The following is a 12,879-nucleotide window of genomic DNA, read 5'->3' on the forward strand; positions in this document are numbered from 1 at the left end:
GCAGGTGCTGGCTGTCTAATTTTATGACGAGGAAAGGCTTTTCTCTTCGAAGGCGGACAGGGATATGCCAGAAGTTACCTGAAGAGTACGAAGAAAAGCTGCACAGTTTTCAGCGGTTCGTTCTAAGTTTGCGCCGCAAGTACGGCTACCACCTCGGCCAGATTGGAAATGCCGATCAGACACCGCTGTACTTTGACATGCCTGCCACCACAACCGTTGAAAAGAAGGGGGCGAAGCAAGTGCGCGTGTTGTCTTCCGGCCACGAAAAAACACGCGTCACCGCAATGCTTTGTTGCACCGCGGATGGACACAAGCTGCCCCCGTATCTCATATTCAGGCGCAAGACGCTCCCGAAAGGAATCGTGTTTCCGAGTGGCGTGATTGTGCGCGCCAATGAAAAAGGTTGGGTGACAACGGACTTGGTCGCCGACTGGATCGATAACGTCTGGCGCAAGAGACCCGGCGGCAGTTTGGGCCTGCGTGCGATGCTTGTGCTCGACGCTTTCAAGTGCCATCTCGACCAACGCATCAAGGACAAGCTCGCTGCGTGCAACACCGACCTTGTCGTGATACCAGGTGGCATGACATCGCAGCTCCAGCCGCTCGATGTTTGCTTGAACAAGCCAGTGAAAGATAGGATTCGGGCGCTCTACACCGAACGGCTTGTGAGTGGCTGCCATGAATTCACTCCCAGCAACAGAATGAAGCGTGCCTCGCTGCAAGAGTTCACTGGATGGGCGAAAGATGCGTGGTGCACGATACCGTCTGCCATGGTCATCAAGGCCTTTAAAAAATGTGGCATATCGAATGCCATGGACGGCACCGAGGATGAGATGCTTTGGTCCGTCAGCAGTGACAAGAAGTTGTCTGACAGCGACGACGAGTGAACCTTGTGCCGGCATAGTGACAATCTTGGCAAGATAAGCCGTTTCCTTTTGTGTGTGTGTTTTTTAGTGCACCGAGATTAAATCTTTGCTTTTCCAAACGAGACGAAGTTGTATTGCTGTATGAAAGCGTTAGGTGCGCGGTACTCTCTTTCGCGGAGAACGGGTGCGCGTTACAATCGGAGCTTTTTTTTTTTTTCGGGGGTGGGGGTCACGAAAAACGGGTGCGCGTTACAATCGAGGGCGCGTTAGATTCGAGTGAATACGGTAGGTAAGCTCCGGTATGATAAGACAGCATTAATGGCTCCTGTTTGCGACTCTCCTTGCAAACCCTTGTCCATGTACATGCACTTTGCTGCTCGCTTAATCACTTATCCCCTAATTTGTACCTTTGTTATCTCACACATACTCTCAGTACATTTCCTCGCAACACTGCAGGGCTTTAGAAAATGAGGTTTTCTATGTTTCAAAAGTTGATATGGAATCATCTTGTTCATGGCTTCCAACTTCCCATTGAGACTGACCACCCAACTGTGACAACTAAAAAGTTAATTGGTGGGTTTTGGTAATTAGATGAATAATTAGAAGTTTTGCAGCATATTGTGTCTGCCACGGCTGAGAGCTTGTTCCTGCCAATAACACTATTTTGCCATTTTTAACTCACTATATTAAGGAATCTTTGAAAGTGTGCATTGAAACACCCAGTACCAATCCAATGAGGACTAGAAATATGAGACACAAAACATGTCACAGCAAGTTGTACAGTTGTAAACAGCGTCTTGAATGAAGATCTTGATAGCATCTGAGCACTGACAACAGCTCAAGTTAGAAATCAACTGTTGCAGCCTACTCTGTTTTCTTACAACTCAATAGACGCAATAAGCCAAGCCACCACTCTCCTCTCATTAGATCAAACAGCTGAAATTAAAATTCAAGTAAGTACTGATCAAGTGATCGCTATCAGTGTAGTGATCACTGTGAGAGAGAGCGAGCCCACAGGGCTCGCCATCGCACCACTTACATCTGGAATGGGCGCGTTGAGGCCAGGGATCTTGAGGCTCGGGTATGAAGGGGGTGGTCCATATCGTTGCATGGCAATCAGCCATGGCGGAGGACACCGGTGACAGTTCTAGAAGAAATGGAAGAACAAGCACAGTTAGGCAAAGGTCAGGCACTGAAACAGGCCATAGCTTACTTCAAACTTTTTCCTTTCAAGTTCTCATCGACCTGAACCCAAATATTATTGCTCATATCGAACAGTAAAATACTATTCCTTTTCAAAATCCCGTGCAAAGATACAGCACTGCTGACTGCATCTATCAAACTGCCGTAAACGAAACAACTGGTATATCAAATGTTATGCTGTTCCCTTGCAAGTGGTGCTTCTCCTAACGGTGGCACTCCCATGAACACTTATTGCACGCAGAGCAGTGTAGGAAGCAGCCTTGGGTACCTACTTGCCACCCTAACCACATGAACACGCCTTCAGCGCTGTAAAGTTGCGGGACGTGAGGCACATGGAACATAACTGGCGGTAACCTTCGGTCTGGCGATGTCATTTTCCATATGACACTGCCGCCTTGTGGAGAAGCCAGCATCTGGTGATGCAATGAAACTAACCTGGCTGATCGAAGGTGCAGCCGCCCTTGCCAAACTTGCTCTATGTGCCTTGCTGCCGAAGGCGTTACCATACACCACATTACCTTAATTTTATTGAAATACCAGTTTTTTGTTTCTAAGTAATCGTAGAAAAAAACTACGTTTTCTCCAAAATTTCAAATGTGGCTGAACGAACCTTCTTTGCAACGCTGCGAGTTTAACAAGTTCATCAACTGCAAGTTACAGTGGTCAAAAACATGACTGGCCAATTTTTCCTGCCTTTTCGTAGTGTCTATACAAGACGCTGACTGGATGTCAACCAGCAACTCACGGGACCAGTCGGCATTCCAAGGGCTATCCGCAAGTCATCAGTCAGGTCACCAGGCTTCTTCTCCTTGAGGCGCGTCTCAAATTCCTTGCCCTGCCACACAAGGAGAACAGGCATGACAATTTTGCAATTAAACCCTTTCCAAACAGTCACTGCTCATCTTAGTCCCCACTGCAAACAAATTCTGTACACTATGGTTCACTGCAGCAACAGTTTGAGAATGGCAAGCCGGGCTGGTTGGTCATGGTTCATTCTGGCCATAATGAGGACAAAACACTATTGCAACGAAAGAACAAAAGGAAAGAGAAAGCCATAAGCAAGCACAAGAGATATAAGATTTAATCCACAAAGCTCTTGAGAAAAGCATGCGACTTCATGTGCAATTACAAATATGGCTTGCCGACACACCGCGACCGTCTTTGCCACAATGAAGGAAAAAGAGAGAAAAACGTTTTTGTCAAGTTTGATAAAAGTTGCTGAATTCACTGGGCTGCTTCTCGTGAGGTGGACAAGAGTCCTTGACTCTCGGAGACCTCCAAAGCCCAGGCAATGGCCTGCAGTTGTACCATAGGGCCCAAGCTAGACGCTGTAGCCTCCCAGTCCAAAATGTTTAGGTGGAGTCCCGCCCTAGGCTTTAGAAATTGGGGCAGTTGCTGAGTGTCTGTGCAAGATCTGCTTTTGGAGCATTGCAATTTTTGCATTTAGGCAGGAGTAGCATATTTCTCTATTGCTTCTTCAATTAGATTCTGTATCCGCTGCTTTGTCCTTTCTTCACAGAATTCATTTATTAAAATTTTTTTTCATTGAAATCATAGTTAAGCTGTAGCACTGTGTAGCCAACATAGTATTCTTTCGTTCGCAATGTTTCTGCACTGTTTTTATGAGTGACTGTAATAGCCATCTTTTTGTTATAGATTCTTGCCTTTTGCTTTTTTTCTTGCTTCGGAATACACGGAAAACAAAAACTAAATCAAAAGATTAATGTTATACTCTGGCAATCTGCCACATTCATATCTCCAAAATCAAAGGTGGACTGTAAAGATGGATCAAGCCCAGAGAGAACTCAGCTGTCCCGTTTCTCTCACCTCGTAGTACAGGTCGCCATGCATGGTCATGCGTGGCTTGGTCTGCCACTTGAAGAAAGCATCGTGCAGCTTCTGGTAGTCGATGTCAATCTTGCCCAACTTGGGGCGCACTTTCTCACGCATCTTGGCCTTCATGGTCTTTTGGTCTTCCTACAAATAATAAAAGGGTAAGGAAAAAAAGAAAGAGAGCGGGCTGAAGGTCCAAGCCAGCAAACATTTCACTGGCAGAGAACATGTAGTGTGGTATTCAAACTTGGTGTTTCCATAGAACACCATGCATCTTTAGCTTTGGTATATAGTGAAGCAAATTTTGCCACACTTTATATGCAGCAAAATCTAATTGATCGAAACGAACCGGAGAAAACACTATACCGCAAGCTTGAAAGGCTGAGCAGGGCATTTATGAAACGCGCACTGGAGTGCGCATGAAAAGCGGACTCCAGTGCGGACATGAAAAGATGGATGAAAAGCGCATGGCAGATGTAAATGCAGATGGTGGTGCTGCTGCCTGCTGCGACACCATCTGGGTAGTACAGGTGAGGCTTGCGAATGTAACGCTGGGCAAGTCCACTAGCCGACACAAGCATCTGTGCAATGCGCAGCCACCAAAAAGCCAGACATAGCTTGCCCAAAACGGGCACTGAATGAGGCATGTCACTTGTATTCAGAGGGACGAACACTGCAATTATTCCTTCTCTCAAAGCTCGACAAAAGAATTGGAAGGCCCAACAACCTCACTTACCACTCATACGCTGCGCACACGCAAAAAAAAGGCGTGCATGATCGTGCCTATAGCAGAAAGCAATAGACAAGGGCATTGTTCACACTGCCGACAACATGGAGAAAGCGAGGGGAGGGGGGGGAGAGAGAGAGAGAGAGAGTTGGTTGTTCAAAAAGGCAATAATGGTGATGGAAAACAACAACAACAATATCGGCACAGCATCCCCATCACTCACACGCTCACTTCTGCCACAATTAAATGCGTTCCCTTAGAGCGGCCTATAAAATGTTCTGGAGGATTCTATGCATGCCAGGAGATAAACTTCTCAGCCTCTCAAATTATCAATTTTAAGAAATATACTTTGAATTTTACCGACTTTGTAACATTGAGATTTAACTGCACGTACGAGGGTTTTGACTGTTATGTGAGAACAGAAGGTGCATTTACTGCGGTTTACTGTGTAGGCATTCAATGCAGCCCACTGTGCTTCCGACAGTGCTTTGAACTGTGGCAAAACTATTTGCGCAAGTAATGCCACATGAAAATGAGGCTAAAGAACATCAATGTTTAGTTTTGACAGATTTGTATATGAAAGAAGGAACTCAAGCTTACTTCTGAAGACCCTGCTTTTAACATGCAAACACAAGCAGCCTTCAACAGAAGATGTTACTAGAATGCCGAAGCAAGATGAAATGTTACTGCAATCACATCTGACTGTAGTGACTGCAAGAAAATCAACATGACTGCAGTCAGTACTTGCTTCTAAACCGCCCCTCTCTAGTCCATCTGCACAGAATGAATGCCTCCAAAATTTTTGGTGATATTAGCCTGAAGTGTGACAGCAGGGAGCAATCATAGATATTTCACTCTCAATTACTGCACACTTATCTCTTCATCATACTGCAATTGGCACCCATATCCACAGTACTATAGGAGAAAGAAAGGGCCTGCGGGCCGTTTCAGTTTTCGATTTATTTCTAATTTCATACGGAGTTTGTAAAATACTCTTAAAACGAGACATCTATTAGAATCGAGCTGTCGTGAACCTTTTCTTGCAGGGCCTGTCGCATCTCCATGATGCCTGTCTTCTTGATGAAGCCGGGCAGATCAAACGGGGGCTTTTCAATGCCTCTCTTGCCCTGGAGGTACTTGCGCTTGAAGCACCAGTGGCGCGGGACTGGCACTGTGTTGCGTGATGACTGCAAACAAGAACACCCTTTCATTGAGGCCACAATGCCACAAACAACAGGCTGGAGTGTATTCGGCAAACCATGTTACATTACCTCTAAGGCAAGGAAAAGTACTGCACATGTACACCTTTGGTTCTGTATGTTAAAGCATAATGAAAGGCAGCCACTCTGAACCATTGCAACGATATGCTCCTCTCAACTGCTGACACTGCATAGTTCATCGCATGCACAACGGAGGGCGCAAAAAAAAGAAGGCGTCCACACCGGTGAAGCGCACACTACCAACACGCATTGGGTGAACTATGCAGTACCAGCAGCTGAGAGGATTGTGTCAACCTGCACTCAAGTTTACTGAGAACGATCTGCTAGTTGCTTGACACAAATACTTATTTCAAGGAGTGTATTATAAGCTTGTGCTACACCACAGCAGAATAACATCTTGCTATCTTCCTAAGTTTCATGCAAAGTGTGCCACATGACCATGCTGTCCCACAAGAGTCTGCAGTTTCAGCTCTGAATGAACAATGCAACGGGTAGTTTCCTTGCAGCACTATTACAGCAGCTTGCTAGACTCAGGCTCAAAGCTGCTTGTCAAAATTAAACTCTCAGTTCAGAGCTTTACATACGACATTGCACTGTTTTAAAGCTTGAAGAGGCTCGAAAGCCAACATGGATCTTATACGGCTCTGGGCACAACTCTGTATGTCAAGCACAAAATGACCGCTGCCATCATACTCCACTATATATATATATATATATATATATATATATATATATATATATATATATATAAAAGTCCGTACAAATAATACACTGAGATGAAGAGTTCGTTAACAGGCTTTAGGGTTAACTTTCAACAGCATTTCATGAAATCTAACGCTTATCCTCGATACATTAAGAGAGTTATGGTTATGTCACATCTACAAGAAACCAAATTAGTTTTTGCACTCAACTGAACACATTTACCTTTCATAACAGAGTTCAACCTCATTACAAAAGGACACAGATGCAGCTGATAATCAGAAATAACATACATTTTTCGCCCACTTCATTGGTGCCGCTATCTCTCTCAATAACTGTTTCTGGATTGCCAAAAAACAGGCGATTCTGAGGTCTTGGAAGAAATATTCGTTATAAATGCAATGTGGTGTAACATTAAGGAGACTGTAGTTATTTAAATGCTCTTTCAATAAGTGAACATTGTTTACCCTAAGCATTATACATAATTTGAAAAAAAAAGAAAAAGGCAAGTAAATAAAGTTTATTGCAAACTTTTGTGAACAGCTTTTTTTTTTATGATAAGAGCCAGAACCAGCTGTCTGCTCAGTGTCATAACTGTGATAAACCCAAATCCAGAGATCCACGCACCTTGAGGTGAAGGAGGAGGACAGGATCCTTGGCGGTGACATCATGCATCTCCACTAGCTCTGGACGAGTTACTTTCTGCAAGGAAAGAAAGAAAAAGTGAGAAAGTAATGTAGCATCTTCCACGTTTCTTTCTTTGTCTCTACCACTCTTGATAGAAACAGTAATAGTTCATTCCAACTTGCACTTGTTCCTTACAAATGCTGAGGTTCACCACAAAGCTCACACAATTTGTATGTGCACATGCACACACACACAAAAGAACAACTTGGAGGTTGCCCCGCCGTGGTGGTGCAGTGGTAAGACGCTCGACTACTGTGCTGGAGTACCCGGGTTCAATCCCTAGAGCCAGCGGCCGCATTTCGATGGAGGTGAAACGAAGTGGCATCCGTGTGCTGTGCGATGGCAGTGCACCTTAAAGATCCCCAGGTGGTTGAAATTGCTCTGGAATCCCCAACACTATGCCACCCTTTTCTCTCTTTCCACTTTCACTCCCACCTTCCCTTATGGTGCGGTTCGGCGTCCACAGAACAAGTGTGACAGATACTGCACCTTTCCTTTCCTCAATTATTATTATTATTGCTTAAGCTTTGCCTTAAGAGTGAAATGTAATAATGCCTTCTCCTTTTTTATTGTATGCCACTGCAGTACTCATGCAGCGAAATCTTGATACAATCCCATTTAATAGCTATGTTTTTCAGCATAATAAGGTTTTCTTTTTGTTTTCTGCCAACATTGTATAAAGGCAATGCATTTTTGTATGGCTAACATAGCATATTTCCATTTGGACTTGGATAATATGACTGCAAAAACGTAGAAAAATCTTGGTGGTTTCAAATTTTTCTCTAAGAGGCAGCAAAGGAGTCCTTGCAGCGTGCCAGAGATTGTAGCCTCTGTAACGGTGATGTTCTGCTTGTTAAAGCATGTGAACTGCTCGTGGCCGGTGTTTCAGTACTTGCTCTGTTTGCCTAATAACCCCCCTCTATATCATTGTGAATATACAATTCTTTCTTAAAATTTTTCTAGTTGGTCTCAGTTTTGCTTTGTTGCGGTTTGCAGTGCTGACCTTGGGAGTACGCCAATATGCTGGGCATGATGGATAACATCTTGCGTATTTATCTTTTGAGATCTATGGTGGCAATGCACTAGGCCGAGTTGGCAGAGCGCTAAGTTTTAGAATTCTCTTCACAGTTTTGTCATGGGTGCAGAGCAAGGCGATGAAAATGTGTCTTGTCCGACTTGTTCCTACAAGTTTCAGAAAAGCTTGTTTCAGGACATTGAGAAACAAAATGTTCGAGGCAAAGTGACAGGTTATTTCAAATAAAATTAAGTTCTGTGCCAAGTATGTTTCATTTGTGACCTTTCAACAAGCATGTTTTGAACAATGTGACTTTCAGATAACAAATTTCAATTTCAATGACCATGAAAAACATAACAATGAGATTCCACTGTACGTTGCACACACCACAATGCATTCTCTAGGCCCTCCTACAACACGGTTGGACCAACGAGCCTTTGTGGCCAGCGCATTCTCATTCGGCACACAGAGGAGCTGGGTTTAATCCCCAACATTGGAGATTGCACCAGTTTATTTTATTTAATTATCTACATTTTCTAAGCACCCCCATTACAGGAACCTTCTTATCAAGTCGTTTGAGCCCTCCCCTAATTTGTTAACTTATTTATAGACTAAAAATCTCGAACCATTATTTTCGCCGGACGCCCCCGGATTTTCTGCAGCAAGAACTTCTCGACGTAAATGGTGGTGGACTGCAGCATATGGCTTCCTATGCTCCAATGCAAATTGCTGCATGCCACAGTAGCAACACTGGCAAGGCCGAAGCGTAAACCATTGCTGCCCTGCAAACTTCTCAACTCACAAGAATAATGAAAATAGAGAAAACAGGTGGTCCTGCAAAAATAAACTCAAATTTCTCTGTCACCTAAACTGAGACAATTAGGCATGAATCATCTTCATCAATGCTAGTTTACTCCCAGTGCTCACCAACTGTTGCCTTAAAAATGCTCAAGAAAAATGTGGTAACATCCAGACAGTAAATATAAACCACTAAGCACGTCTAAACATCACACTAAACCCTCTCTAGGCTTGCGATTGGCAAAAAATTAAAAAAAAAAAAGTAAAATGTGACAGTGACAGCACCACCACATGACCACATATGGCAGGGGTGCCCAGAGAGAGGCAGAACAGGGAGAGGAAAGACAAGGCGACTGACCAAAAGCAAACTCGATCTGGCACAAACTATATACATAAGTAAACATAGAGAGAATGAGGGAGGGGAAGAGACCAAGTCTAGATCACAGCCTGGAGATGTTTAGTTCATAGAACCTTACCTAATTTGTTTTTTCGTACTCATCCCTGACAGGACAAACGGCCAACAACCTTGGAACAGACTAGCAGCAAAAGAAATGCATGCTGGCGCACTTTATAACTGAACACCTAGCGTGACCTAAAGCATTTGCCTATTTTGACTTGATAGATTCAAATGTCGAGTCTACTAGTATACTTTGATGCGCTCAAGCAGCCTCGCTAATTTGGAGTTCAGATTAATGGGCACATTTCTTCTCTATCTTGTGAATATCAGTTTTGATCCTATGCCTGTGCTGATAAATTTCTGAGCACTGGTCAGCAGAGCCTTCAGAAAAAGATAGATAGCACTGAAGGGTGGTCTCATTCTTTACTTGAGCAAAGCTGGGACTCATTTTTAACATCTTGGCATAGGCCCTGTATGGCTTTCCAACACTTCTGAGAAGCTTCCTAGTGACTGACACCTTGGCACGCCAATCCTATCACTGACAAAGAGGCTCGATGGTGAAGTCTTGTTTTCACACCTGAATCACTGGAACAACAATTCATGCAGTTATTGCAGTCGGACAAGTTTCCTAACGGCTCACAGTAGTTTGTGCTACCTGCTTCACTTGCTGCTCTCATTTCTCTCTCTGCCAGCGATTTAAGAGGCTGGGAGGAGGTGCTACATTACATGCACAGTGCATTTTTTTTTTTTTGCAATCAGTTTGGAGCAGTTTTGGAGCAATATTGCATTTTGGAGCAAGATGGAGTAGGGAAAGCAGTTTGGAGCAGAATGGAGCAAATGAAGCAGCACTTCCACCATTGTTGTATGAGCTATCTATCAGCTGTTGGTGTTGCCATGGTTCTCAGCATTCAGTCTAGAAATTTGGCTGCTTTCAAAACAGTGTCGGTTCAGAAAAGAAACAAAGATATCTTTCACACTGCTTAATGATCTCATGAAGTGAATATTTCTTTTCACTACCACATTTTATAATGTCACTATTCGATTTCATCTAAGTCTTGTGGAAGTACCTAATATACATCTGCACAGATAAGATGCACCATGAATATAGAATGAGAGGGGAAGAGAGGGCTTTAGTCCATGTGAAAATGAAATCTTAGTGTGAACCCCACATTATATTCCACAGCCTTAGTGCCATTTATGAGGCAATAGTTAAGAAATGCGCCCAACATAACCAAGCACAGAAAAATCCCCCTTACAGTGTTGCTGCCATTGCTAATAGTGCTTCAGGCTGTGCAGTCCGCCTCACTAGTAGATGATTAATGAAGCTGGTGCTCATGTTTGATCTCTCCAGTGCTGTGCACCCACCTGCTTCAGTTCTGCAATGGTCATCCTGCTGAGCTTCTTCAGCTTGCGCTTGGACAGCTTTGGCTTCTCCTCCATTTTGATCTGCAGCAGAACAAGGAGACGGCACGTGATCAGCAATGAACAGCCTTGAGGGTACAAGAACATGGCAAAGAAAACAGAAGGGCAATGTAACATTGCTACACTGAAGCAGGGTTGAGTGTACCATCATGAAGCAAAAGAGCCAAACTGCATGTGCACATCACCTGACAAAGTTCTTTCATAATTTTAATGAAATGCTTGACAAACTGCCCGATGAAGCCCTTCAGATGCTTTGCCCGGTGCTTAAGTAGTATACTTGTCCAAAATTCTGTGGACAGAGTCCTGCACAGAGTCCTGCACCTCTGAATAGTGAACTACAGGAAAACAAAACATAGTGTGATGCCTTACTCGATTTTCAAAGCTGTAAGCTCACAGCAGCCCCACTAAGGTGGCTCTTGATGACAATGAATGCACAGGCTTAAGATGGTGCTGGAACTAATTAATGCCATTTTGAAAATGCTTCAAGTTTGCACACAACTTACGATGAACAGGAAAGTTCACAGGTTCTGAAAACTCGGAAGGCTCAAACTCTACAAAAAAAGAAAAATTTAAACCAAACTGAATTTAATGGGAAACTCTATTCCCATCATACTAGCGACTGGCACATGACAATCTTAGCTGTTCCATGTGCAGTGAAACCCAACACAACTAAACACAACACGCTAAGTGCTTGAAATGTCAAACATCCACACACCTCTAGAAAGAAACCTAACATCAAAGAACTATCACACTTCAATGCAGACGAAATCCAACCAATTCAGTCGCTCACATCATCGTCATCCTTCTCGTCCAAGTCTGCTGGCTTTTTGCGTTCCAACAACCGCTGCTGAATGGCAGCAGGGTCGGTTACTGGTCCAGTTTCAGCCTTTGGCTTCTCAGGCTCTTGCAGCTTGAACTTCTCGAAGATGAGCAGGAACTGGTAGTAGTACGGGTCCTTGGGATCTATTGTCTCCTGAACATACCTGATGAATAGAAGACAGAGAATAAAGCTAATGCTCTCATGGCTTGCACTCTCCATCAAGAGAATAGGCGAAGCGCCCGAGTATTACAGGGAAGAAAATAAAAAAGAAACAAGGGAGAACTCAATAAAGAAGCCAAGAAAGGCCATTTCACTAGCCTCGGCCGGCCTGCGAATGCAAATACTACCGAGCCATTCTGAAACTCTGGTATTTTCTGAACGGCATACCTGCCAACCTGAAGATTTCAAAATTCGTAAAACCTCCGCGACCGACCGGGGAAGGGGGGGAGGGGGTTGTTTTTTTACTTTCCAAGAATTTATCTTTAGCGACACCCTTGCTCACTCACCCACAAGCAAAATCCATGTCCCGTAGAGTAATGAGCGAAAACACCACTGTGTCACGATTTATTTTTGCAACGCTTTTGCAGTTGCTGACTTTGCCTGCTTCAAAAACTTCTCTGTGTAGGCTTGCTTAAAGCAGGTGCCACTCTGGTGTCCTTTCACCATCAGCAGACTTTCTAGAGTTTTCTCGGAAACAGATGAGCGAAACTCCATTCGAGTTTTGTTGATAGAGCTGAACATTCTCTCACATTCAGCGTTACTGTGGGGAATGGAGAGTATGCCCAGCATAACCATTGAGATTCTGCGGAATCTGGGCGATCCGTCGACATCTCGAATGCTTCCCAATTGCGACCACTGCATGTCGCACCTTGGCTCATTCAGTATGTCTGCTGGAATCTGGTAAGCTCGTATGTTGGCAAACTCCACTTCGAGTGCACCAATTGTTTCTTCTCTTGTTTCCCCACTCTGCTGGGGCAGAATAGCAGGAAACGCCATAATGAAATGAAGTACACTGCTGAATGAAGCAGTTTCTAGAGCCTGCACTTGGGCAACTTCAGCCATCTTCAGGCTGACGTCTTCCAGCGGGAACTTGTGGCGAATATAATCACATGCTGCAGTGAAGTAGAGACGTACAGCCGAGAAGAACTGCTCTTTCTCATTTGAGGTCAGCGTCTCAACTACAGAGGAGGTT

At 44.1% G+C, this 12,879-nt stretch overlaps 1 protein-coding gene across 3 annotated transcripts in view; it reads right to left on the reverse strand.

The window, feature by feature from the left end:
- Nucleotides 1-12,879, reverse strand: part of LOC146190333 (splicing factor 3B subunit 2-like) — a 57,472-nt gene that overhangs the window by 15,563 nt on the left and 29,030 nt on the right. For all 3 annotated transcript variants that reach the window (XM_084600800.1, XM_084600801.1, XM_084600799.1), the window contains 7 exons: nucleotides 11,658-11,850; nucleotides 10,811-10,891; nucleotides 7,176-7,250; nucleotides 5,664-5,816; nucleotides 3,897-4,046; nucleotides 2,815-2,904; nucleotides 1,906-2,013 (listed from right to left, as the gene is read on the reverse strand). In XM_084600800.1, coding sequence (XP_084456926.1) covers nucleotides 1,906-2,013; nucleotides 2,815-2,904; nucleotides 3,897-4,046; nucleotides 5,664-5,816; nucleotides 7,176-7,250; nucleotides 10,811-10,891; nucleotides 11,658-11,850 — 850 coding nt within the window. The remainder of the gene's footprint in view (nucleotides 1-1,905; nucleotides 2,014-2,814; nucleotides 2,905-3,896; nucleotides 4,047-5,663; nucleotides 5,817-7,175; nucleotides 7,251-10,810; nucleotides 10,892-11,657; nucleotides 11,851-12,879) is intronic.

The sequence above is a fragment of the Amblyomma maculatum genome, chromosome 4 (assembly GCF_055883805.1).
Source record: "Amblyomma maculatum isolate TAMU_Amacu chromosome 4, ASM5588380v1, whole genome shotgun sequence".
NCBI lineage: Eukaryota > Metazoa > Arthropoda > Arachnida > Ixodida > Ixodidae > Amblyomma > Amblyomma maculatum.